Here is a 25,300-nt window from a genome sequence, read left to right as displayed (position 1 = left end):
TCTAGCGTAATCAAAGACATGCTTACTCAGAAGCAAGTCCCACTATGTTTAGTGAGGCTTTTTTTCAGGTAAAGCTGCACAAGATTGCAATCTTAATCTTTTTTTTTGTCTTTTCGATCATTGTGAGTAAATGTGCTGTAACTGAAGTCAGGGCTTTAAAAAAATACCATGCGCTGCCACGTCTGTCCAAGTGGTTTTTAAAAGCAAACGGGGCAGACATAGATGCAAATTTATGTTTCAGCTGCTGGAAGTGTGACTTTAGCGTTTTGTTTTCTTTTAAATGTCTAAATTTGAGCAGAAGAGCGCTCCTTTTGTTGTTGTTGCCTTTCTGTTAAATAGAAAGCGATAGTTTAAATTGGCATTGTAGCAGCTAACGTGGTCAAGTTAAAATTATGTCGTCTCGACTTTTTTTGAAATAACTATGCCATACCTTTTTCTGTTTCCCCATCGGCAAATCTAGGTCAAAGAATCTTTGCGTTATGTAGCACTTCTTTCTTGGAATTCTTCCTGCTGCAAATCCAGAGTTAACCTATCAGTAAGCAGAGACATGTGCTCTTTTCAATAACCAACAGATAACTTATGTGTTTTTTGGGATACATTTTGCAAAGAATTTTGATCTCTTTTCATTTGAGTAAATATTTGTGGAGCCCTGGAAAATGGCATTGCAGAGAAGTGTGAGCTGGCCCTGCCTGAGCTTACAGAGCAATGCAGACCCCCACTTACCCCACCTCGAGCTTCTCATAGAAGGTCCCTTGCTCCTTCTCTGGCCAGGGTACAGAATCACTAATAATAATAATAATAATAATAATAATAATAATAATAATAATATTTATACCCCACCCATCTGGCTGGGTTTCCCCAGCCACTCTGGGCGGCTCCCAACAGAACACTAAAAACAAAATAAAACTTGAAACATTAAAAGCTTCCCTAAACAGGGCTGCCTTCAGATGTCTTCTAAAAGTCAGATAGTTGTTTATTTCTTTGACATCTGATGGGAGGGCATTCCACAGGGTGCCACCACTGAGAAGGCCCTCTGCCTGGTTCCCTGTAACCTCACTTCTCACAGTGAGGGAACCACCAAAAGGCCCTCAGAGCTGGACCTCAGGCTGAACGATGGGGGTGGAGACGCTCCTTCAGGTCTACTGGGCCAAGGCCATTTAGAGCTTTAAAGGTCAGCACCAACACTAGTCAGTTTGGGCCTGTTTCAGGTATATTGGCAGCTACTTGATCCACAGTAGCTTTTTAAAAATCATAACTGGGCTGGATCAGTAAAATTGTGCCGGCAAGATTCCAGTGCATAGTACCCACCCAGATTCTCAAGCAAATATTTCATTAATTCCCATCTCTGTTCACCAACCTCAACCAACACAGTCTTGTCTGGATTGAGATCTTTATAGATGTCTACAAGGGAGTCAGGGGTTCCTGTACTTTGGTTCTGTTTTGTGGTGCATCAGTGAATCACAAGAGAAGTTCAAGTCTCTGCATTTCTTTTCTTCTGGATCTCTTTGCTTTTGGCAAATGGATGGTTTTAGGCAGGCAGCGTTAGAGAGTTCCCTTATAAGAGTTGTAGTCAAACATTTGGAGGGCTATGGGTTCTCAGCTAATTCAGGCAAAACCTAAGCCTGTTGGGCCCAGTTGTGCAAATTTCACTAGAGATTTTAGAACTCTATATTCTGGGCACCTTACAATTTGTCTCCCTATCCAGAAATGTGTTATTTCTCGTCACAACATCCAGGTAACCCCAAAAGGCAAAAACTTATGTTTTGGAGGCTCCATTCATTTATGATTTTATTCAGTACTTTTATAACTGCAAGATCAAGTGATGATTTACATGTGTGAATGGACCATGCAAAGAGAAAAACCCAACAGCCGATCAGCCAAGTATACGGAAATCAAGTAGAGAGAAGAAAGAGGTGTGTTTACACCGATGTGTAAGTCAGTTCTTCCAGGAGGAAGCTAGTAAAACTAGCACCAGGTGTACTTGAATTCTTTCTCTTAGACGTTGTAGTTTTTGCTTCTGGAGGGTATGCAGTAAAGAGATTAAAATGATCGTAGTTGCCCCAGGATTCCCCAAGGGCAAGTACTGAGTTCTTCCTCCTCTCCTGGAGTCTTTTAGTTGCCCTTGGTTCAGGCATTCACAGTGTAATATTCGGTGGGTTTCTAGCTTTTAATATTATATATATGCTTATTGAAAGTTTGGGTGCCTAGATAGTCCCTGAGGAATTTTATATTGCCAGCTTTATCCCTGCATATATATAAACCTGAAATGCATTCTAGCTTATACTTAAAAACCAATCCATTAATTCTTGCATCCTAAATTTTCTGAAAGTTTGGAGCCAAAGAAGTGATACAGGGGCAGGTTTAAAGTATATTGCTGTTTCTAGTAGAGGAAGGCTTCTTTTTTGTGTTAGAAATTATTTTAATCCTTTTTAATGATGTTTTGAGGTTTTGAAGTCGGCTTGGCTTTACAGCATATGGACATGGAAACTGGAAAACCTTACTGCAAAGCCTTAGGCGGAGATTCAGGAAAGTAATTAAGCATACGCATCCATCTTTGATGGGTGAAGAACTAAAATGGATGAGATCTCAGGCCAAGTGGTTAAATCAACTCACGTTGAAATCAGGGACACTTTAAACATTGTGTAACTTTGGTTGGGTCCTGCCCAGGGCTGATGGAAGCAGAAGAAATTTCAGCAGACGGCATTTATTACAATGAAGAAGCAGAGCTGACATTTTTAGATTGTTATTTTTGCAGGCGCACATACATTAATCTGCTCTTCAGAGTGGTGGTTGAAAACGTTGGCATCGGTGCTGATGGCGAACGCTTCTTTTGCCAATGGGATGAGAGCCAAGAGACGTCAGGAGCTAGTACCAGCGGATTAATCCACACAAAGAGGGACGTCAAGAAAAGAAAAGAAACCTCTTTGTTCTGTCGTTGAAGGAATGGCATCTTTACTATAGCCACGTCTACCCAGATTTAGCACACACAGTTTGCAAGAAAAGGCTCTGCTGGCTGCTTCTTTAAAAATAATAATAATAAAAGTGCAGTGTTTGCTTCTCTGCACAGCCTAATTGCCCATTAAAATTAGGCTTCAGATCCACACTGTATTGTCCCTTACCTGACAAATGTTTTATTTTGCTGCTAAACTGGATTGATAGTCCTGGAACTAGGCTGAGTTCCAGAGCTTCTTGGAAGGAGTGAGCTACAAATTCTTTTTTCTGTTACACTTAAAAAAAGAAAGATGAGAAGGGGACACCACCCACTGTTTAAGCACATGCATTTTGAACTAAACCTTCTCTTGCATTCTGATTTAGAAGAGCAGGTGATGTGCAAAAGGGTCAGGCAGGGTACCATTAGCGTTAATGGAGGCAAAGGATACAGACTTTCGGAGGAATGGCTGCACATTTTGAAAAGAACAGGGGAGCTCTGTATGAAAAGGGGAGTTCCATATGTGCATTGTGGTAACTATGATCCAATTGCATTGGGTTAATGAAGATCAAATTACACACAGTGGTGACATCTCTTGGGTTAAAGTATTTACCTTTGAGGGACTCCACCTTTGAGGGACCCAGGTGACGCTGTGGTTAAACCACTGAGCCTAGGGCTTGCTGATCAGAAGGTCAGCGGTTCGAATCCCTGTGATGGGGTGAGCTCCCGTTGCTTGGTCCCAGCTCCTGCCAACCTAGCAGTTCGAAAGCACGTCAAAATGCAAGTAGATAAATAGGAACCGCTATAGCGGGAAGGTAAACGGCGTTTCCATGTGCTGCTCTGGTTTGCCAGAAGCGGCTTTGTCATGCTGGCCACATGACCTGGAAGCTATACGCCGGCTCCCTCGGCCAATAATGCGAGATGAGCGGGCAACCCCAGAGTCGGTCACGACTGGACCTAATGGTCAGGGGTCCCTTTACCTTCCCTTTACCTAAGCCACCTTTAACACAGCTTCCATACATTTAACATGGAATAGTTTTAGTCGCATAGAAATATGGGCATGGAAGGTTTGTAAACTGTCTCCTTTAGTGGGAAATTGCACTGCAATTTCAAACCAAAGCCGTACCCACAAGCTGTTATAAACCCCATAGTCAACGAGTATAAATTCTGGTACACCTGCAGTTCCTAAATCAGTTGTCATTAAGGAGGAACCACATTTACAGATGCTGTTCAAGTCATCTATCGAAAATGATAATCCAAAGGGATGCAGTCTCATATAGGAATGGGCCAATATGCACCACGTAGGGAGCAACCAAGGAAATCATGAACAGGCACTGAAAAGTTGTATTTATTATTCATTATAATCTTTTATATGCCACCTTTAAAGCAGATGTTGCCAAGGGAGCATACAACAGAGTAATTTGAGGGGGGTTTTCTTTTTCCGTAAGATTTTGTTAAAGCTTTTTATGAAATAATAAGATAAAATAAACTTATCTAAATAAATTTAGTTACAGGTAGGTAGCCGTGTTGGTCTGAGTCAAAGCAAAATAAAAAAATTCCTTCAGTAGCACCTTAAAGACCAACTAAGTTTTTATTTTGGTATGAGCTTTCGTGTGCATGCACACTTCTTCAGATACGCTGAAACAGAAGAGTCTGCACACTTCTTCAGATACGCTGAAACAGAAGTCAGCGTATCTGAAGAAGTGTGCATGCACACGAAAGCTCATACCAAAATAAAAACTTAGTTGGTCTTTAAGGTGCTACTGAAGGAATTTTTTTATTTATCTAAATAAAAACAGAGAAAGAGAAAAGAAAACACAGAGTCCTCTCTCAAAGGGATCTCTTGACTCATCTCACACAGAAAGTGGTAGACCCTACCAGCTCTCTCACCTGGGAGCTTTCCTTTCTTCTCCCAGTCTCTCAACCTGGGAGGTCTTCCCTTCCCTGTCTCTCACTCAGGATCCTTGCATCCATTCACCACCTTCATGTGTTGGTGTAATCCTTGGACCCCCAAGGATACAACATGGCAATTTGATATAATATGTGAAAACACATTAAAGTTTTGCTACAAGCAGAGAGACATGGTACACTTGGGGCTCTTTTTAATCTCCTAGTTCTTCTAAACCGAGAGAATCGCAGGTACCTAGCCTCCAAAGCAAGTCAACAATTCAATATGGTGGTGCTGTTGCTTGGTTGATTTTATACACTGGTCTTAATGGTATCACACACAAACATACGCAGCTCCACTTACTGTGTATCTTAATACCAGGGCTGTCTGTGGTCTAGATTACTGGAAGGGCTTAAAAAGCCAAATAAAGAATTTCTGCCGTATGTTTTACATTCAAAGTAAATATGGTCTTGTTCACCTTGTGGAAATCTCCATTAGGAACGTGATACAAACAGCAAACTAAATCCACCTGCTGTATTCATAGCTGTAAAGAGAACCTGAGGCCAAGTCTGGTCTGTGGCTCCATCCATTGGCCCAAGACCTTGATGTTAAGTAAAACTTACTATTCTACCCTAAATCTCTGGCTTTCCCATTGACTGCCTTTTTCACTCTGTAAGATCTGATGAGTTGTAACAACGAACCCATCTAGGTACAATTGCTTGGGGCAATGGACTTCTTCCCTAACACAGCCATCCCTTCTTGACATATATTCCCTCTAAATTACTAAGACAGCCACCCGTAATTTGAGCCTTACCTGGGTGGCTGAGTGACAGCCATCCATCACCACCCCCGCCCTGGCGCACATGGAGAGGCCCTAGGACGTAGCATGGCTTCCTGATTTCCATGGCTATATATTACAGTTTTCTTCTTGCATGTTTTTCATCGACTTTTCTTCCAGACCATATACACCGATGAGAGGGTCCTTATCCAACGTGTGGCATGACAGATATAAGATCTCTAATGATTGCCCGGAACATATTGAAACCATTGACTCAATGTGTCAAGCACTTACGAGTTTGATTGATGATGAAGTTAAAAGCGGCATTGGAAAGAACAGGATACTCTTGGGTAAGATTTAGAAAGAAGAAAATATTTGACATTTGTAAGAGAGCTCATCCTGTGAGTGGAGCCAAACCGGGGAATGTGGTGAGTGGTTATAGAGGCTTTGAGCAGCCAAGGAATCCCTGAATGCTTAGGTAGGGGTTGTGCTAATGGCTTTTTGGTGCTATCTTCAGCTGTCCCCTCTTTTGGGTGGTCTGGAACCCCAGCAAGGTGAAAGTGTGGGGTTCTGCCTATCTGAGGTTGACCAAAGGGTAACGGCAGGGGTAGCCGAGTTTTTTGTAGCAGTCCTCCAAGGAGCAGGTTAACAGGGAAAACAACAGATTCTACAGTCTATGTAGCCAACTGCTGCCTTTTTATATATAGAATCATAGAATCATAGAGTTGGAAGAGACCACAAGGGCCATCCAGTCCAACCCCCTGACAAGCAGGAAACACCATCAAAGCATTCTTGACATATGGCTGTCACGCCTCTGCTTAAAGACCTCCAAAGAAGGAGACTCCACCACACTCCTTGGTAGCAAATTCCACTGCCGAACAGCTCTTACTGTCAGGAAGTTCTTCCTAATGTTGAGGTGGAATCTTCTTTCTTGTAGTTTGAATCCATTGCTCCGTGTCCGCTTCTCTCGAGCAGCAGAAACCAACCTTTCTCCCTCCTCTATATGACATCCTTTTATTTATTTGCACATGGCTATCATATCACCCTTAACCTTCTCTTCTCCAGACTAAACATACCCAGTTCCCTAAGCCATTGCTCATAAGGCATCGTTTCCAGGCCTTTGGCCATTTTGGTTGCCCTCTTCTGGACACGTTCCAGCTTGTCAGTATCCTTCTTGAACTGTGGTGCCCAGAACTGGACACAGTACTCCAGGTGAGGTCTGACCAGAGCAGAATACAGTGGTACTATTACTTCCCTTGATCTAGATGCTATTCTCCTATTGATATATTTCAAGGCTCTTATATGTGATTTTCTCTTTTATGGTTTTATTTGTAAAATGCCTAATAAAGGTTTGATAAGTAAGTAAGTAAGCTATCTTCTGACATTATAGTTGGAAGCAAGTTCTGTTTCACCAGAATTCGTAACACGGAGGTTCTGTTGCAAAGAGGAGACCCATCATCTGCTTCATTTGAGATTGGTCTTTTGAAGGCATGTGCTCTCAACACCACCTAACATAGGTTTTCTTTGCATCCCAGTTGGGATAAGAAGTGGAGCAGCAGTTGGAACAGATGCCATCTTATTATCTGAAAACGGGAAGTTCGGCTGTGCAGAACTCTGTTGAAAGAGCTAGCAACTGCACAAGAATAATGCTAATTTATTTGGAAAGCGCTCCAGGTTTTCCAGGCACAGTACATAAGTTAAGATTAAGAAAACAGTGCCGTCCCTGACTGCAGGCTTAACCTTCTAATAGGCATACTTTAATTAAAGGGAAAAAAAGGGGATAGGGAGGAATGAGATTCAGCTGGATGGCCCAATTGCAAGAAGCAAGCTGGTGTCCATGTGTTGGGTTTTCCTTGCTGCATGCAACACCACACTTCTTGGAGGAATGAGATGGTGTTCCTGGGAGGCGGTAGAAGCACTGCTTCTGTTTCAGAGGAATTGTGGCAATACAAGCCAGAAATACGTGAAAAGCCCTAAGTAAACACACTGACTTTTCATGGCTACCTAAAATGTTTAGATAGGGTTTAATTAAATAATGTTTAGCTAAGGTTTAATTAAAGACCGAGAGTAGGAGGTTCAATCCTAGGGGTTACGCTTTGAGAGGAAGCTGCTTGTGAAGTATTCATTTAGACCAGGGTTTCCCAAACTTGGGTCTCCAGCTGTTTTGGACTACAATTCCCATCATCCCTGACCACTGGTCCTGCTAGCTAGGGATGATGGGAATTGCAGTCCAAAAACAGCTGGAGACCCAAGTTTGGGAAACTCCGATTTCGACCCTGCAGCCTAAACCAGGCTTCAATTCACTATTGTAGGGATTTTTTTTTTAAGATGATAACTTTTTTCTTTATTTCATTTATGAATCGTTTCTTATGAAGCATAGTGAAGCAATGTCACAATACAATAACAAAAATGCAAATATAAAAACTATTTTGAACCCCCTAAGCTAGTGACTGTGGGGGTGGGGAGTCACAAAAACTAAGTGCAAAGCTGATTTGACAGGAGTAAATCAATCGTTTAATTTTTTGCCGCCTTTCCAAAGTTCAAACCATGTGCAAGGCAGCTTACAACATATAAAAAAATTACAAACATAACTAGTCATAAACAGTAAACAAAACGTCAAAAAATACAAACTGGAAAATTTCCACATAAATCATAAGATCCAAAATAAAGATGTAAAAAATTAACATCAACAATGTTATAAATGTGAGAATATGTGGTATAGAGGCAGAAGGAAGTTAATGTCCAGCTTTAGGAGGAAAGATGGGGAAAGTCCCACTTCTCAAGCGTAAATCTTGGCACTGATGGGACCTGTGGATAGAATACAGCCCATAGGTTGACAACATACTATGCCCTCTCTTCATGTGTGACTGGGGATCTTCCTGTGCTCATATGAGGAAAAAGTTCTCTTCACATTTAAGTGAAATTGGTGTTGAGAGCACACCAATGAATAATCCAATATTGAGAAAATTTGCTTTTAATGTGGGAATGTCTAAAATCCCATCCAGATGCCACCAAGATCCTGAACGATAGAGCCAAAATACTCCTTGCCTGTTTTCTTTCTGGATCTGGCCACTCCCTGCTCTTTGAAGGTCCCTGTTTGCCTTGCCTTGGTGGCTCATTGCCCTGGCTTGTGGGAAATGGTCCACAGAGTCTGTTTGATCTGGTTTTGCCATTTTACCTGCTGACACTGAAGCATATGAAGAGGAGCAGGTGTCTCCCATAGGACCGGCTGGGAGGGCAGCTACACACAGCCCATTGCACCGAGGCCCAGAAAAACAAGGTCTTGGAGGGGGCTCTTCAGGAGAGACATTTTCTGTCTGGAAATTCACTTTTTGGAGAATATGTTTTTGCGTGGAACTGCTCTGCTTCACAGAGATGGCTGAGCTGACTGGTGGCTGCCCAAGGAAAACTTCCTTTTGAGCTATTTAAAAAGAGCAGGTGAATTACCGCACCATTTTTAAAAATAAGAATAAAGTAATGCAGTGAGTACATATTGTATCTTAAGATCTCATCTTCTTTTCTTACATAAGTGAAAAAATAATAACTCTGTAATTCAACTGGTAAGCATCATTTCAATAACTCGACTAGTTCGAGCCAAGCTTTCTCTTGGTTTAATAATTGTCACTTTTTCCATTTTTAACAACCTGCCAGTTTTTAAGCATCATTTCTTTTTTCGTCTATTTAAATACGTTATGCTAATGCACATTAAGTTCATTCTCTGTTCAGACCATAGCTCAACGCAGAGCACATGCTTTGAGTGCAGAAAGTCTCAGGTTGAACCCCTGAGATCCAAGGTTTGTTTGCATTTTCAAAGGATCACAAAGTAGTTGTCACAAAAGACCTCTGAGACCCCAGAGATCTGCTCCTAGTCAGAGAAGAATATAAAAATACACTGGACAATAGATGAGCAGATAGTCTCATCTTTGTGCATACCAAGTCATAGGTTTAAAGGCCCCTTTCCAAATTAATTCATGGGCAACTAGTCACTCTTAATAACTGATGGCCCTGGATATGACTATTGGTTGGTTAATCGGTTAGAATGTTCCCTAGTGTTTCTTGGTTTGTTTTCTTTTTGTTTACCTAGGTATTTGGAGATTTTAAGTTTGGCCTCACTGTAGTTTTGCTTGTTTCAATTATGTAAGAATGGTTAAATGTGTTGTTTCTTAGATCTGTTGCTATGATTTTGTTATTTTTGTATATTGCATTTTCTCAGTTCATCTTTATTACTTTGTTCCCCATTCTGGGAAAATACAGTGGTGCCTCGGAAGACGAATTTAATTCGTTCCACGAGTCAATTTGTTTTGCAAAAAAATCATCTTGCGAATCGCGGTTTCCCATAGGAATGCATTGAATTTTTATTTTTTATTTTTTTGCCCATGGGAACACATTAATTAAATTTCAATGCATTCCTATGGGAAACCGGGATTCACTAGACGAATTTTTCGCAAAACAAATTCATCTTGTGAGTCACCATCAGATCGCAAAACACATTCATCTTGCGAAAAATTCGTCTTGCAGGGCGATCGTCTCAATTGTGGCTCACCAGATGTTACTGAACTCCCATCATCCCTGACCATTGGCCATGCTAGAAGGGGCTGATGGGAGTTGGAGTCCAACAACATTTGAAAGGCCACAAATTCCCTATCTCCATTTGCCTCACATATATTGCAGGATCAGGTGCAAGCTGCCATTTTTACCTGTGCTGTACTAGCAGTGGAGTAAAACCGTATATGATTTTTAGCTTTCTCTCTCAAAGTCTTTGCTTCCTCTCTTGTAGTTTTCTCAGGACCGTCCCCCCCTTTTTTTCTTCCTTCTACGAGTTTGGTATGCCGCAGAAATGCTGATCCGAGCCAATGGGTTCCTGCCACCTGTAGTCACTTTCATAAGCAGCCAATGAAAATAAACCTTCTGCGACAGAGTCGTAGACTCGACAGAACGCCAAGGAATACATGCATGGTCTTTGACCCCTTGTTTCATTACAATAACACAGGACACACAACCACAGTACTTTCTTGATTGCTAGGCTTCTTCCGTAGCTACTGAGCCGTGGGAGAAGGAATATGAAAGTTGCCGTGTTTCCTATAAAGATTGGCATATTCATTGTCTTCTGGGTCTGGACAGGATGAAGAAGAAGAATGAGAAATGGTACTGTCTGTTACTGAATAACACCCTCCACTGAACCCACTGAAATAACTTGACTGGGGCAACTGCTCTGCTTCGCTGTTTTGTGCCAAATGCCCCCCATATGTTTTGTGTGACCAATTTTAGACTTAAATGGCAACCACTGTATTTCTGCTGAAAGTGTATATGCACAGTAAACTTGCTCACTTCAGTAAGATTTAAGCAGCATCACTGTGCCAGGATTGTAGTCACAGCCAAGTTTCGAGGCACTATGTTCTGTTGTTTTTTTGCCGCAGGCAACTTACCACATATAACTGAGATGATTAAACAGACCTTGTATGTCTCAGTCTGTATGGTATTACAGTGATGTCATTGGACAGGCATATTTTGTCCATCCAGTCAAGTGTTGTTGTTAGAGAGGGAAGAGGATTTTGTTTGGTCCACAAGGCATTTTTGTAAAAGAAGGCTTCTCCTGACGTGTAATGCAATCATATAAGGAATATCAATTTTATTTATGATGAAATTGTTTTGCTGGTTTTGGAACTTGTAGGGATGGTTTTTCTTGTGTTTCAGGATGTGTTGAATTGATTTTATTGTTTTCAGAGCTTGTGTTTTTCTGTTTTATTATGTTTTTTGCTTGTACATGGCATTGATGGCTTTATGCTGTAAAGTGGGCTGTAAATTTGTTTAATAAGAAGAAGCAAAATGATCTAATATGCAGTTCCTGGACTAATATATACACTGATCAGAATGTAATTATCCTTGATATACCACATAATGAACAGAAGCCACTTGGGCATTAAGGAAAAACCTCTTAGCAAAATACGTAACAAATGTGAGTTTGTTGGGAAAACATTTAGCAATGAGTGCATTGAGATAACATGTGATAACATATGTATTTAAAAGCAACTTTAAGAATTACTGGTACTTTTAAAAAACCCTATAGATTTCTGCAAACAGTATGAAATGGACTTAAAAATGAAACATACAAAATTGACACTGACAAGTCCATTTCATACATCCCTAGTTATTGCAATATACATTTTATTTTTAGATTTCACTTTAAACATTGGAAATTGGCCCCAAAGTTCCCTTGTTATGACTGTGCCATCCATATTATGATCAATACGAGCTTATGCAGGACTAGTGTAGGTTTTCATGGTAAGAATGGTGCTTTGAAATCTCAGCTTTTTACCTTCAATGAAACCCACTGTTTCCAGACCAGGGGCCTGCAAAGCTTTCCCTCTCCTTACTTCTCCTGGAGACCACGTTTTTCTGAGTAATAAACTGCAGGCTCCCCCCCCCCCCTACAAAACCTAATTTCAACAAACCAACTTCTGGCATTCAGTTTTTTCCTGAATAGCAGGGACCACATGAAAGCCGTAAGCTTTTCTGTCCTCACAGAAGGTGATTGCATTATCAGGTGCCAGTGAGTAATTGCAGGTTGCTTTGTGAGCTCCAATGAAGTGAATTTTGAAAAGAAATGGAGAGAGAAAAGTTGCAATCCTGCATACCCCTAGCTTAGAGCCAGGCCAATTGATATCAGGGGGACTTAATTTTGAATACACATGCAAAGGATTCTGCAAATTCAGAGCGAGGTTTCCGTGTGCTCCACGTTGCCTCTGTATTCTGAAATGCACCAGCGTCTGACCATAAATATACATCTATTAATACAGAGCGAAACTTGTCCACTGTATTTTTACAAGTGTTGCGGTGATGGCATCATTCGCTGGAGGGCATAAGGAAATAAGTAGAGGAGAAGTAGAGCAGTTATTTCTTTTTTTGAGCAAAGTGCGTGTGAGGGACAGGGGATATCGCGAAGTCCCTCCCCTCCTAAGTTCAAGCCAATCCCCGAGCACAGGGGGAAGCAGAGAGAGTTCCGATTCCAGTGGGGAAGCAGGAAGTCGTGTCCGAGGCTCAGGCAAGGTAGAGGAGCCAGGGTCCCAGGTGGGACAGGAAGGGGCGAATAAGGGCGGGAGACCCATCCCCCCAACTCCGGAATTACGCAGAAAGAGGAGGGGAAAGAGGATGGGTCTGCCAAAGCTTTTGTGTTGGAGAAAGACGCGCCAAAAGCCATTAGGAGGTTCTGAAACCGACTGACAACATCACTCCGTGTAAATAGCAATGACTTGAGCACTGTAAATACGCAGCACCAATAAAAGAATAAAATGCAGAGCTGCGTAGCGTCGTTACTCTGAAGTAGTCCACTCCGGCCACTGTGACAGCAACCTCCTAATCCTTTTTGGGCTACTTTGGAGTTGCCGGGATGAGCGTGTCAGAGGCGGAGAAATGGCGGCAGATCGCGGAGCAAGCCCAGCAAGAACTGCAACAGCTGTCGCTGCAGGCGCAGGGGGAATTGAAGGCAGCTAAAGAGGAGACTAAGAAGGTCCAGGACGACCGGCTACAACTTGCGGAACAGGTGAGAGCGCTTCAGGAAAAAGAGCAGCAATTAAGGGCGGTGGCGGTAGACCTCCAAAACAAGCTGGATGCAGAGAAAAACAAGGCGGGAGGGGCACCCCAAGTCCAAGTGCTGCCAGGAAGGAGAGCCGGGACCCTAGTAAGCAAGTTCAATGGAGACCCGAGGGAATTTCAGGGCTTTGAGACTGAGATTGTGTATGCTCTTGAGCTGCACCACGATGAGTTCCCTGATGATGAGCACAGGGTAGCGTTTATTGTGGAGCACCTTACCGGGGCAGCCAGGGAGTGGCTAAGACCGTTAATTGCAACAAGGAATCCTTGCATGAAGAATGTCAAACTATTTCTAGAAGGTTTGAAAACGATGTATTCGTCCGATAGTCATATGGACCAGACTAAGGAGGAACTTCATAATTTACGCCAAGGAAATATGACAGTTCGCGCGTATTGGGCGAAATTCACCATGCTGGTGCACAGATTGGGGTGGGAACTAGAGTCCCCCCCAATGCAAGCGGCGTTCTACTTGGGGTTGCATGAGGAGGTGAAGGATGAGCTCTCGAGAGGTCCAAAGCCCAGTAATATGGATCAGCTGAGCAAAGCGGCTCTGGCGGTGGGGGTGAGACAGGAATCCCGGTGGAGCGACAAGCAAGCAACGCGCGCAAAGCGGGCTTGGTTCCCACGGTCGCAGGAGAAGCCACTCCCCCAACAACCCTTTCAAGCCACGCCTGGGGCCAGTCAGGACCAGGAACCCATGCAGATTGATAGCGCGCGCGCGCGGGCTTTTCAAACCCCAGCGGCGCCAAGACGCAAGGAGGGAAGGGGTGGGAATTGCTTTCTCTGCAACTCCCCCCAGCATCTCGTCAGAGACTGCCCACATCGCAGGGAGTGGCAAGGAAAGGCGGGAACGGTTGTGCCCTCCCCCACTGACGCAGCACCACAGCAGGGAAACGGGAAAGCCTGGCTGCAGGAGACAAGGGGCGGCAGCCAGGCACAGTCAGCAGACAACAGCCCCAGCCCACCCACCCGCACAGAGAGGAGCAGAGCCAGCCCACCCCTCCCAGAGCAGGAGTGGTTCTAGAAGTGACGCTCACGCTTCCAAATGGCTATCCCCTGACAGTCCTCGCCCTAATTGACAGTGGGGCGTCAGCGAACTTCTTCTCGAGAAACTTTGCAGAAGAGCACCAGATCCAGCTTCTGCAGCTGGATTTTCCTCTGCACGTGGCAACCATTGACGGCAGAGAGCTGCTGGGAGGGGCCATCACGCATCAAACCCCCCCCATGAGAATGACGGTTGGAAGGCACTCAGAGACACTGGCATTCAACGTCACCACCATCTCAGACCCCCCCATCGTTTTGGGCATGAGCTGGCTGGCGCACCATGACCCCTCCATAAGTTGGCACCAGAGATGCATCACTTTCGGATCGGACTTTTGCCTGGAACATTGCATGCAGCACCAACCAGGGGAGGGGCCTCCGATAGCCACGGTGGCCACCATGCACGTCAAAGGGGGTGAAGCGATACCCAAGCCGTACTGGGACCTGCAGGAGGTCTTCAGCGAAGCGGAGTCCGACCACCTACCCCCACACAGGCCTTTTGACTGCCAGATCAACCTGGTGCCAGGGGCAACTATACCCCCAGCCAAGCTGTACGCCATGTCAGACCAGGAACTGGAAGATCTGCGCGCTTTCATCGACAAGAACCTCAAGCGGGGGTTCATCAGAGAAAGCAAGGCAGCAGGGGGCAGCCCGGTCTTCTGGGTGGACAAGAAAGACACGCAACAGCGCCGTCTTGTGGTGGATTTTAGACGCCTGAATTCAGTGACAGAGCCAGTGGCTTTCCCCATGCCCAGAGTGGATGATCTCCTGACAGCGGCACGCAGGGGCAAGATTTTCACCAAGCTAGACCTGAGGGGGGCGTACAACTTGATCAGGATCCGGGAAGGCGATGAATGGAAAACCACGATGTTCACGCCTCTGGGCTCTTTTGAATATCTGGTGATGCCCTTCGGGTTGCAAGGGGGCTCAGCATGCTTCCAGGCCTTCATGCACCACGTCCTGGGGTCCCTCCTCTTCAGGAAATGCTTGGTCTTCCTGGATGACATCCTTATTTACTCCAACGACCCAGTGCAGCACGTGAAAGATGTCAGGGAGGTGTTGCAGCGCCTGAAGGAGAACCACCTGTATGTGAAGCTGGAGAAGTGCAAGTTTCACACCAAGGAGGTGGACTTCCTGGGCTACAAGCTGTCAGACAAGGGGCTGGCGATGGACAAGGACAAGGTGCAGGCCATCCTGGACTGGCACAGCCCCAGGACTCGCAAAGATGCCCAACGCCTACTAGGCTTCGCCAACTTCTACAGGAAGTTCATCAAGAACTTCTCTCGCGTTACGGCTCCCATCACTGACTGCCTGAGAGGCAAGCAGAAGTTCAGGTGGACACCAGAGGCGCAAGCAGCGTTCGAAAGCCTCAAGAGGGTGTTCGCCTCAGACCAGAACCTGTTCCACGTGGTTCAGGACGCGCCCCTACGCGTGGAGACAGATGCTTCTGATAAAGCTGTGGGCGCCATTTTGTTGCAACTGGACGCCAACCGAGAGTGGAGACCCTGTGCCTTCTTCTCCAGGAAATTGACTCAGCCAGAGCGAAACTACACAGTGTTTGATCGGGAACTTCTGGCGATCCACGCTGCGTTCCAGCACTGGAGACACTTCCTGGTGGGCGCCAAGCACCCCATCCAGGTGTGCACAGACCACAAGAACCTGGAGTTCTGGAGAACTGCCAGGGTGCTCAACCAGCGGCAGATACGGTGGGCAGAGTTCTTCTCGAACTTCAACTTCTCCATACACTACATCCCGGGAGAGCAGAATGTCAGGGCGGATGCCCTCTCCCGCAAGCCAGAGTACATGGAGGAGGAGGCGCCACCGGCACCCAGGCACATTTTCCCCCCGTCAGCATGGTCCTGCGGAGCAGCAGTGGTGAGCGAGGCAGAACTCACAGCACTGACGGCAGCGGATGAATTTGCCAACCGCATCTGCAGAGAACTGAGAAGGGGGGGGGAGCAGGCAAAAGACTTTGCAGAACGCAGGGGGCTGCTTTTCTACAAGGGTGCACTGTACCTGCCCACCACCCAGCTTAGACGTACGGTCCTCAAGCAGATGCACGACAACCCAACGGCGGGTCATTTTGGGAGGGACAAAACCACTCACCTAGTCATGAGACACTTCTGGTGGCCAGGGGTGCGGGAAGATGTTCGAGACTATGTACGGGGCTGTGACACCTGCCAGCGGGCAAAGGTGGTCAGAGCAGCGCCACCGGGATTGCTGGAGCCCTTAGCCACGCCACACAGGCCGTGGGAAGTGGTGTCCATGGACTTCATCACAGATCTGCCTTCTTCCAGGGGCAAGACCGCAGTGTTGGTGGTGGTGGACCTCATGTCCAAAATGTGCCACTTTATACCGTGTGCCAGGGCGGTCTCGGCAGAAGAGACAGCCAAACTGTTTGTGGATCACGTATTCAGACTGCATGGATTACCCTTAAGGGTTATTTCGGATCGTGGCCGCCAATTTGTTTCCAGGTTCTGGCGGCGGCTCATGAACCTCCTGCAGGTGGAGGTCAGCTTGTCGACGGCTAGACACCCGCAGACCAATGGACAGGCGGAGAGGGTCAACGCCATTCTGCAGCAGTACCTGAGATGCTACGTCAGCCAGAGGCAAACGGACTGGGTGGATCGCCTGCCACTGGCAGAATTTGCCTACAACAATGCGGTGCACGTCTCCACAGGGGTGTCGCCCTTTAAGGCCAATTACGGGCGTGACCTCAGATCTTTCCCTGAGAGGGAGGGGGAGGAGGAGGAGGAGGGCCCACAGGCTGAGGATTGGGCAGAGGAACTGGAGACGGTGCACCAGCAGCTCAGAGAACACTTGGAGAGAGCCAAGGAAGCGTACAAGAGGGGGGCAGATCGCCACAGGCGACCGGGGGAGGTCATTAGGGTGGGGGACAAAGTTTGGTTGTCCTCGGAGGGCCTTCCCATCAGAGGGCGATGCAAAAAGCTGGCGCCCAGAAGGTTGGGCCCCTTCACGGTCACGCAACAGGTCAACCCGGTGGCATACAGGCTGGCACTGCCAGAGGACATGAGGGTGCACCCAGTGTTTCATAGATCGCTGCTGTCGCCGTACAGGGAAAGCAGCAGGCTCCGAGACAGCGAACAAACCCCTGAGGGAGGGGGGGAGAGGGAAGGCAGGGAGCAACTCAATGAGGCCACAGCCATCCTGGATTCAAGGTGGGGGGTGGGGGGCCTGGAGTACCTCATGGCATGGGAGGATGCTCCACCGTCCCAGAATGAATGGGTCCCAGCCACTCAGATACAGGAGGAATTCCTGGTAGAAGAATTTCACGCCCTTTTTCCCCATAGACCCAAGCCCTGGCACATGGAAAGGGAGGGGGAGGGGGAGGAAGCACGGGAGAGCAGTTCACCATGGCGCTGGGAAGCGGAGTTTGAGGAACCAGAGGATGAGGTATGGGTGTCACCGAGATCCACCCAGTCAGAGGAAGGAGCAGATTGGCAGAACATTTTTACCCCCACCAGCTCTGACGCCACAGACTTTTTGGGATTCCCGTCCTCCCAGGCGGAAGGGGGGGGCTTGCAGGACTGGGGGGAGGTGTTCACACCAACGGGCTCGGAAAGCACTGAGTTCTTAGGCTTCCAGTCGTCACCGACACCTGGGGGGGACCTGGGGAGGGGTGAAGGAGAGCTTGGGAGGGGGGTGGATGTGAGGGACAGGGGATATCGCGAAGTCCCTCCCCTCCTAAGTTCAAGCCAATCCCCGAGCACAGGGGGAAGCAGAGAGAGTTCCGATTCCAGTGGGGAAGCAGGAAGTCGTGTCCGAGGCTCAGGCAAGGTAGAGGAGCCAGGGTCCCAGGTGGGACAGGAAGGGGCGAATAAGGGCGGGAGACCCATCCCCCCAACTCCGGAATTACGCAGAAAGAGGAGGGGAAAGAGGATGGGTCTGCCAAAGCTTTTGTGTTGGAGAAAGACGCGCCAAAAGCCATTAGGAGGTTCTGAAACCGACTGACAACATCACTCCGTGTAAATAGCAATGACTTGAGCACTGTAAATACGCAGCACCAATAAAAGAATAAAATGCAGAGCTGCGTAGCGTCGTTACTCTGAAGTAGTCCACTCCGGCCACTGTGACAGTGCGTAATAGTCGTTCATACCTACATTTTCATAGCAGACCTGTTGTTTCAGAATATACCTGGAGATTTTCCACTACAGCCTTGATGAGACAAATGGGAAGCCGTTTTTGTTTTGTTTTTGTTGCAATCCTTGTACATTTCCCTGAGAGTAAGTCCTGTTGAACTCCGTGGGATTTATTTCCACGTTTAAGTGCACAAGATTGCACTTTTATTCTGCAAAACTTTGTATATTTGCTTCTTTGGGTTCCACTTCTCCCATGATTTCAAGTCACGGGTTTGACAGGGTTGGTTTTTTCGTCCTGCTGCTTTTCCCCGGGAAAACCTGCTGTTTACCTCTTTAGGTTTTCTGCAGATTGACGTTCGTTCTGATCCAGCAGTAAACCCCTGGCTTTCCCAGGGAAAGTAGCGGGGCAAACGAAGAACCTCTCAGACTTGTGCCTAGAACCCATGCGACAAGCAGTATAAAACATTGACCACACAGAAGGGTGGATGAACCCTCAGTAAGCCTGCATAGAATCGCACTGCTAGATTCCAGTTTGGTCTTCATAATTCACCATGGCATGGAAGGGAATTTGTGGCCATCCAGATGTGGACTCAAGCTCCCATCATCCCTGACCATTGACCATGCTGGCTGGGGCTGATGGGAATTGGAGTCCAGCGACATCTGAAAGACCACATTTCCCCCTTCTCATGCTTGTGAGGAGCCACGAAAAAAGAGGGGGCACCAAGTAAACCAGAAGTCTAATTGAGTTGTCTAAAAGTATGAATAGTGCCTTGGAATCCCCGCGCAACTGGAACTATACAGTCCTTATGTACAGCGAAATATATTGTGGGGCAGAGATTGATCAAAAATCAAGAGTGTTCATCGCAGTCAATATGGACTGGGCTGCACAGACATTTGGCAGGCCTTTTTTCCTTGTGAACAAAGGTGCAGTCTGTACAACTTGATTAAGTTTTAGCTTGCTCAAACGTGTTTCCTACAGGGTATTGGAAAGCAGAAAGTCATCACTGAAATCATTTCCGAGAGCTCTGAATGTTTGCTTTAACATTGTTTTCCCCCTTAAAAATCCATAGGTGGTTTTTCAATGGGAGGAGGCATGGCAATGCACTTAGCCTATAGGTACCACCAAGATGTAGCTGGAGCGTTTGCTCTTTCGAGCTTCCTCAGTAAGACCTCTGCTGTTTACCAGGTGCGTGCTAACTGTTTGTCCCATTGTGAGCATTTAAAATCTCAGAAGGTTGTGCCCAGAGTATAAGTGACAGGGACCCCTGTACACTCCCTTTTCAATATCTTTTAGTTGAGCAAAGGTCATGATTAATCTGTGGTCTCAGCTTTAAAGCTACTGTAAGATCTCTGGTACAGTAAACAATGATGGGCTTAGATGGACCAATGGTCTGAAAGTAGAAAGCAGTGGACAATTGCTTATTGGTCTTTCTGCAGTTCCTTACACTTGCTGGCTATTCCATGCACTCACTAATCTAGGTGTATCACTGAGTATCCATGGTAAAATATCGCCCTTTGTTTCTCTATTGTGGTAACAGCTCAGATATCTCCTTTGCTAACAGGCACTGAAGAAAATTGAAAGGGAGCCACCAGAGTTATTTCAATGCCATGGAACTGCTGATGAACTGGTTCTGTATTCGTGGGGTGAAGAAACCAACAAGGTGTTAAAATCCCTGGGAATAGCGACTACATTTCTGAGCTTGCCAAACCTTTATCATGAACTAAACAAAAGTGAGCTGGACAAACTGCAAGCTTGGATTTTGAAGAAATTGCCAGAGCAACCATGAACAATAAATGAAAGTATATATGGAAAAGAAATGCCACTTCTCATGGAGTTGTCTGTGCTTTGTGGCTTTCAACCATGTAATATGATTACTTCCTATTAATAGAAGTACTTCCTTTTTTCACAGATATTCAAATGAAAATATTAAAAACACTCAGAAAAGTAAGTTGCCATAAATTTCTGGAGTTTTATCTATTTAATTTTCCAGGTCTTGGTTGTGCCTATCACTTGCCTACAATTTGGGTATCTATTAAACAGGATGAAATGGAATTATCAAGCACTAGCAGGATCCCATCTCAATATGATGGGAAGGGTGTGTGTATGTTCACATATTGGGACAGCCTGCAAAGTCCGTAAACTTGACTTGGTGGCTCTGTGGTCTAAACCACTGAGCCTCTTGGGCTTGCTGATCAGAAGGTCAGTGGTTCGAATCCTAATGACGGGGTGAGCTCCTGTTGCTCTGTCCCAGCTCCTGCCAATCTAGCAGTTCAAAAGCACACTAGTGCAAGTAGATAAATAGGTACCACTGCGGCAGGCTGGTAAACGGCGTTTCCGTGCACTCTGGTTTCCATCACGGTGTTCTGTTGTGCCAGAAGAGGGTTATGATGACCACATTACCCAGAAAACTGTCTGTGGACAAATGCCAGCTCTCTCAGCCTGAAAGCGAGTTGAGCACTGCATCGTATAGTCACCTATAACTGGACTTAACTGTCCAGGGGTCCTTTACCTTACCTTACCTTACTGTATATATGAATTGATTTTATTACTAATGGTAGCAGGCTGGTTTGGACGATTACGTCTCAGGTAAATAATTATTTAACAGAACACACAAACACAATGCAAACAGATCTTCAAGTTCACTTTAAAAGCAGATAGGTAGCCGTGTTGGTCTGCTGTAATCGAAACAAAATAAAAAAAATCCTTCCAGTAACACCTTAGAGACCAACTAAGCTTGTCATTGGTATGAGCTTTCATGTGCATGTATCTGAAGAAGTGTGCATGCACACGAAAGCTGATACCAATGACAAACTTAGTTGGTCTCTTAAGGTGCTACTGGAATGATTTTTTAAAATTTTGTTTCGACTTTAAAAGAAGAAGAGAAGAGTTTGGATTTGATATCCCGCTTTATCACTACCCGAAGGAGTCTCAAAGCGGCTAACATTCTCCTTTCCCTTCCTCCCCCACAACAGACACCCTGTGAGGTGGGTGGGGCTGAGAGACTTCAAAGAAGTGTGACTAGCCCAAGGTCACCCAGCAACTGCATGTGGAGGAGCGGAGACACGAACCCGGTTCCCCAGATTACGAGTCTACCACTCTTAACCACTACACCACACTGGCTCTCAAGCAGTTTAGCATGGGACAGGTATTGAAGAAGCTTGTTGGGAGTATTGGAATAGCTTTGATCCTGACCTAAATCTCCCAGGTTGCAATCCTGTGCAAAGCAGTTGGGCTTTGTTCTGTGCATAGATTTGCACAGGATTGCATTCTGCCCAAGTGGACTTATGAAATCCATTGATCCTGAAGCTTGCTGAAATAGTTTTCTAAATATGTTGTATGCTTTTTCTCCATGAACTGAAGCTGAAAGAGAGGGAGCCACTTTCATACAGCTTTTCAGTGATCAGAATCCGGCAAAAGTTCATGCAGAAGCACAATAAATAATTAGTCAATGTCCTTTACTGTTTAAATGTAACTTTTTTTTCTTCTAGGGGCCTTTTTAAAACCAATATATCATGTAGCCTCTCATTTCGGTCTTTAAGAGTTGAAGGCCGTTTGGCAAATCTAAATGAAACAAATGAGTGGGCTTAAGCCGTCCGTTTCATGATACCTTCTGGAGCTGCCACTTATGTTGGCAAGGTACATAATTCAGCAAGCAAATGAAAACAGCTTCAAATTAGGCTTGAATTCTCCTGGGTTCTGTAAAGGTTTTCTGTTCTGCTTGGAAACAAAGTTTGGTGGTAGTTGGTGTTTTTTTCTTTTTCTTAAAAAAAAAATCTTCCACCATTATAGATTGTTTTTAAAAGAGGGCTGCAATTCATGAATAGATTAGTGCTTTGAACAGCAATGTTTCCTAACTAATTGACTTGTGGCTGCAGACAGCTGGAGCCAGAGAACAATTACAGGCAAGACTGAAACCAGCTGATCAAGCCTAAAATTATTGGTAACAAAACTGGAATGCCCAAGAGGTTGTGGAGTTAAATTAGTCTCCCCTATTAAACTATCTGACAGTCAAGTGGTTTTAAAAGAAAGAACGGAAATAAACCTTGGATCCTTTAATAACTTCATTCAGGAAAGGAAAGGGATGGGGGGGGGAAGAGCTGGATTTGTGGATGGAAGCGAGAGATGTATGAAAAAGACTGGATGTGCTTCAGCTAATTAATTTGTTAAAGGGGGGGGCATTTCCTATCAGTCTGAACAACCCTGCAAGAGATGCAGTTAAAACAAACAACATCAAGTCAGTCTATTTATTTATTTACTAGATTTCTAACTTGTCCTTTATGGTGAAGATCACAGGCTGGGCTATGATGCAAATTACAACTGCAAAGGTGTTTAGACATTGCAATAAATCAGCCATGAACCGATTTACAAAAAGAACAGATCAAAATAAGAGTATGAACTTTAACATTACAAAATTCATGAAGACCCGATGAACTGCCTATGTGGGTGACTTACTCCCTCCTATTTATTAATTTTCCTCGTATTTATTGATTTACCAAGCACCAGCTAAGGAGGCCAGCCTCTGGTAAGCCAACAGGCTGGGCACGAAGACAACAGCCCACTCCTCTATCCTTGTCAGCAAACTACTGTAGTGTTAGCATGCAGTATGGAAATCCGCAGGTCCCATAAAGCCTAGCCGCCATGACTGTTAGTCATTATCTTCCATGAATTTCTCTAATCCCCTTTTAAGCTAATGGTCACCATCATATCTTGTAGCAGTGAATTCTGTGCATTAATATCTTATGTAGAGGAAGAGATGTGAGGAAAAGGAAGGCAGAGGAGGGGACGGGTTGTTTCTGAGTTTCTGTCCTTCTGTAACCAAAATGGCACTATCCATGGACAATAGGCATAGCTGCCAAGTTATCCCTTTTTTACAGGGATTTTCCCTTATGCTGAATAGGCTTCCTCGTGAGAAAAGGGAAAACTTGGCAGCTATGACAATGTTGTTGTTGTTTAGTCGTTTAGTCGTGTCCGACTCTTCGTGACCCCATGGACCAGAGCACGCCAGGCACTCCTGTCTTGCACTGCCTCCCGCAGTTTGGTCAAACTCATGTTCGTAGCTTCGAGAACACTGTCCAACCATCTTGTCCTCTGTCGTCCCCTTCTCCTAGTGCCCTCAATCTTTCCCAACATCAGGGTCTTTTCCAAGGATTCTTCTCTTCTCATGAGGTGGCCAAAGTATTGGAGCCTCAGCTTCACGATCTGTCCTTCCAGGGAGCACTCAGGGCTGATTTCCTTAAGAATGGATAGGTTTGATCTTCTTGCAGTCCATGGGACTCTCAAGAGTCTCCTCCAGCACCATAATTCAAAAGCATCAATTCTTCGGCGATCAGCCTTCTTTATGGTCCAACTCTCACTTCCATACATCACTACTGGGAAAACCATAGCTTTAACTATACGGACCTTTGTCGGCAAGGTGATGTCTCTGCTTTTTAAGATGCTGTCTAGGTTTGTCATTGCTTTTCTCCCAAGAAGCAGGCGTCTTTTAATTTCGTGACTGCTGTCACCATCTGCAGTGATCAAGGAGCCCAAGAAAGTAAAATCTCTCACTGCCTCCATTTCTTCCCCTTCTATTTGCCAGGAGGTGATGGGACCAGTGGCCATGATCTTGGTTTTTTTGATGTTGAGCTTCAGACCATATTTTGCGCTCTCCTCTTTCACCCTCATTAAAAGGTTCTTTAATTCCTCCTCGCTTTCTGCCATCAAGGTTGTGTCATCTGCATATCTGAGGTTGTTGATATTTCTTCCAGCAATCTTAATTCCGGCTTGGGATTCATCTAGTCCAGCCTTTCGCATGATGAATTCTGCATATAAGTTAAATAAGCAGGGAGACAATATACAGCCTTGTCGTACTCCTTTCCCAATTTTGAACCAATCAGTTGTTCCATATCCAGTTCTAACTGTAGCTTCTTGTCCCACATAGAGATTTCTCAGGAGACAGATGAGGTGATCAGGCACTCCCATTTCTTTAAGAACTTGCCATAGTTTGCTGTGGTCGACACAGTCAAAGGCTTTTGCATAGTCAATGAAGCAGAAGTAGACGTTTTTCTGGAACTCTCTAGCTTTCTCCATAATCCAGCACATGTTTGCTATTTGGTCTCTGGTTCCTCTGCCCTTTCGAAATCCAGCTTGCACTTCTGGGAGTTCTCGGTCCACATACTGCCTAAGCCTGCCTTGTAGAATTTTAAGCATAACCTTGCTAGCGTGTGAAATGAGGGCAATTGTGCGGTAGTTGGAGCATTCTTTGGCACTGCCCTTCTTTGGAATTGGGATGTAGACTGATCTTCTCCAATCCTCTGGCCATTGCTGAGTTTTCCAAACTTGCTGGCATATTGGGTGTAGCACCTTAACAGCATCATCTTTTAAAATTTTAAACAGTTCAGCTGAAAATCTGGACATATAGCAGCTACCTATTCCACGTTGGAATAGGTAAAAATAAAAAATAAAATAGCTCAAAAACTCATTTTATTTTATTGAGATTTTGCCAGAAAAGCTCAACAATTTTGCAATAATAATAATAATAACCAAAACAAAAAAACACTCAACAACTATCTGGATTTTTCACTTTTTGAGATATGGCAACCCTATTGTCATATTCCAGCTATGACAATAGGGTTGCCATATCTCAAAAAGTGAAAATCCAGATAGTTGTTGAGTGTTTTTTTGTTTTGGTTATTATTATTATTATTGCAAAATTGTTGAGCTTTTCTGGCAAAATCTCAATAAAATAAAATGAGTTTTTGAGCTATTTTATTTTTTATTTTTACCTATTCCAACGTGGAATAGGTAGCTGCTATATGTCCAGATTTTCCCGGACGTTTCTGTAATTTCCACCCAGAAATGTCCATGAAAATCCTTACGTATGGCAACCCTAAATTGAATTGGCAGGCTAAGCTCCAGGACTTGCAGGACAAAACATCTGGGGCTTTTGGGGGGACCTATGGAGTTAAAACCAGGACTTTTTTTCAGCTGGAAC

The 25,300-nt window shown here is 45.0% G+C and overlaps 1 protein-coding gene across 2 annotated transcripts in view; it reads left to right on the top strand.

Annotated features, from left to right (window-relative positions):
* Nucleotides 1-20,702, top strand: part of LYPLAL1 (lysophospholipase like 1) — a 29,946-nt gene extending 9,244 nt beyond the window's left edge. Inside the window, exons 3-5 of one of the 2 annotated variants that reach the window (XM_035111358.2) lie at nucleotides 5,776-5,945; nucleotides 19,397-19,512; nucleotides 19,889-20,702. In XM_035111358.2, coding sequence (XP_034967249.2) covers nucleotides 5,776-5,945; nucleotides 19,397-19,512; nucleotides 19,889-20,113 — 511 coding nt within the window. In that variant the 3' untranslated portion in view covers nucleotides 20,114-20,702. Of the gene's footprint in view, nucleotides 1-5,775; nucleotides 5,946-10,372; nucleotides 14,535-19,396; nucleotides 19,513-19,888 lie in introns of those variants that run through there. The other variant, XM_060272991.1, reaches the window with a different exon arrangement.
* The last annotated feature ends 4,598 nt before the right edge of the window (nucleotides 20,703-25,300 follow it).

The sequence above is a fragment of the Zootoca vivipara genome, chromosome 3 (assembly GCF_963506605.1).
Source record: "Zootoca vivipara chromosome 3, rZooViv1.1, whole genome shotgun sequence".
Lineage (NCBI taxonomy): Eukaryota > Metazoa > Chordata > Lepidosauria > Squamata > Lacertidae > Zootoca > Zootoca vivipara.
Note: the sequence above shows the minus strand (reverse complement) of the source record. Positions and strands in the feature narration are given on the sequence as shown.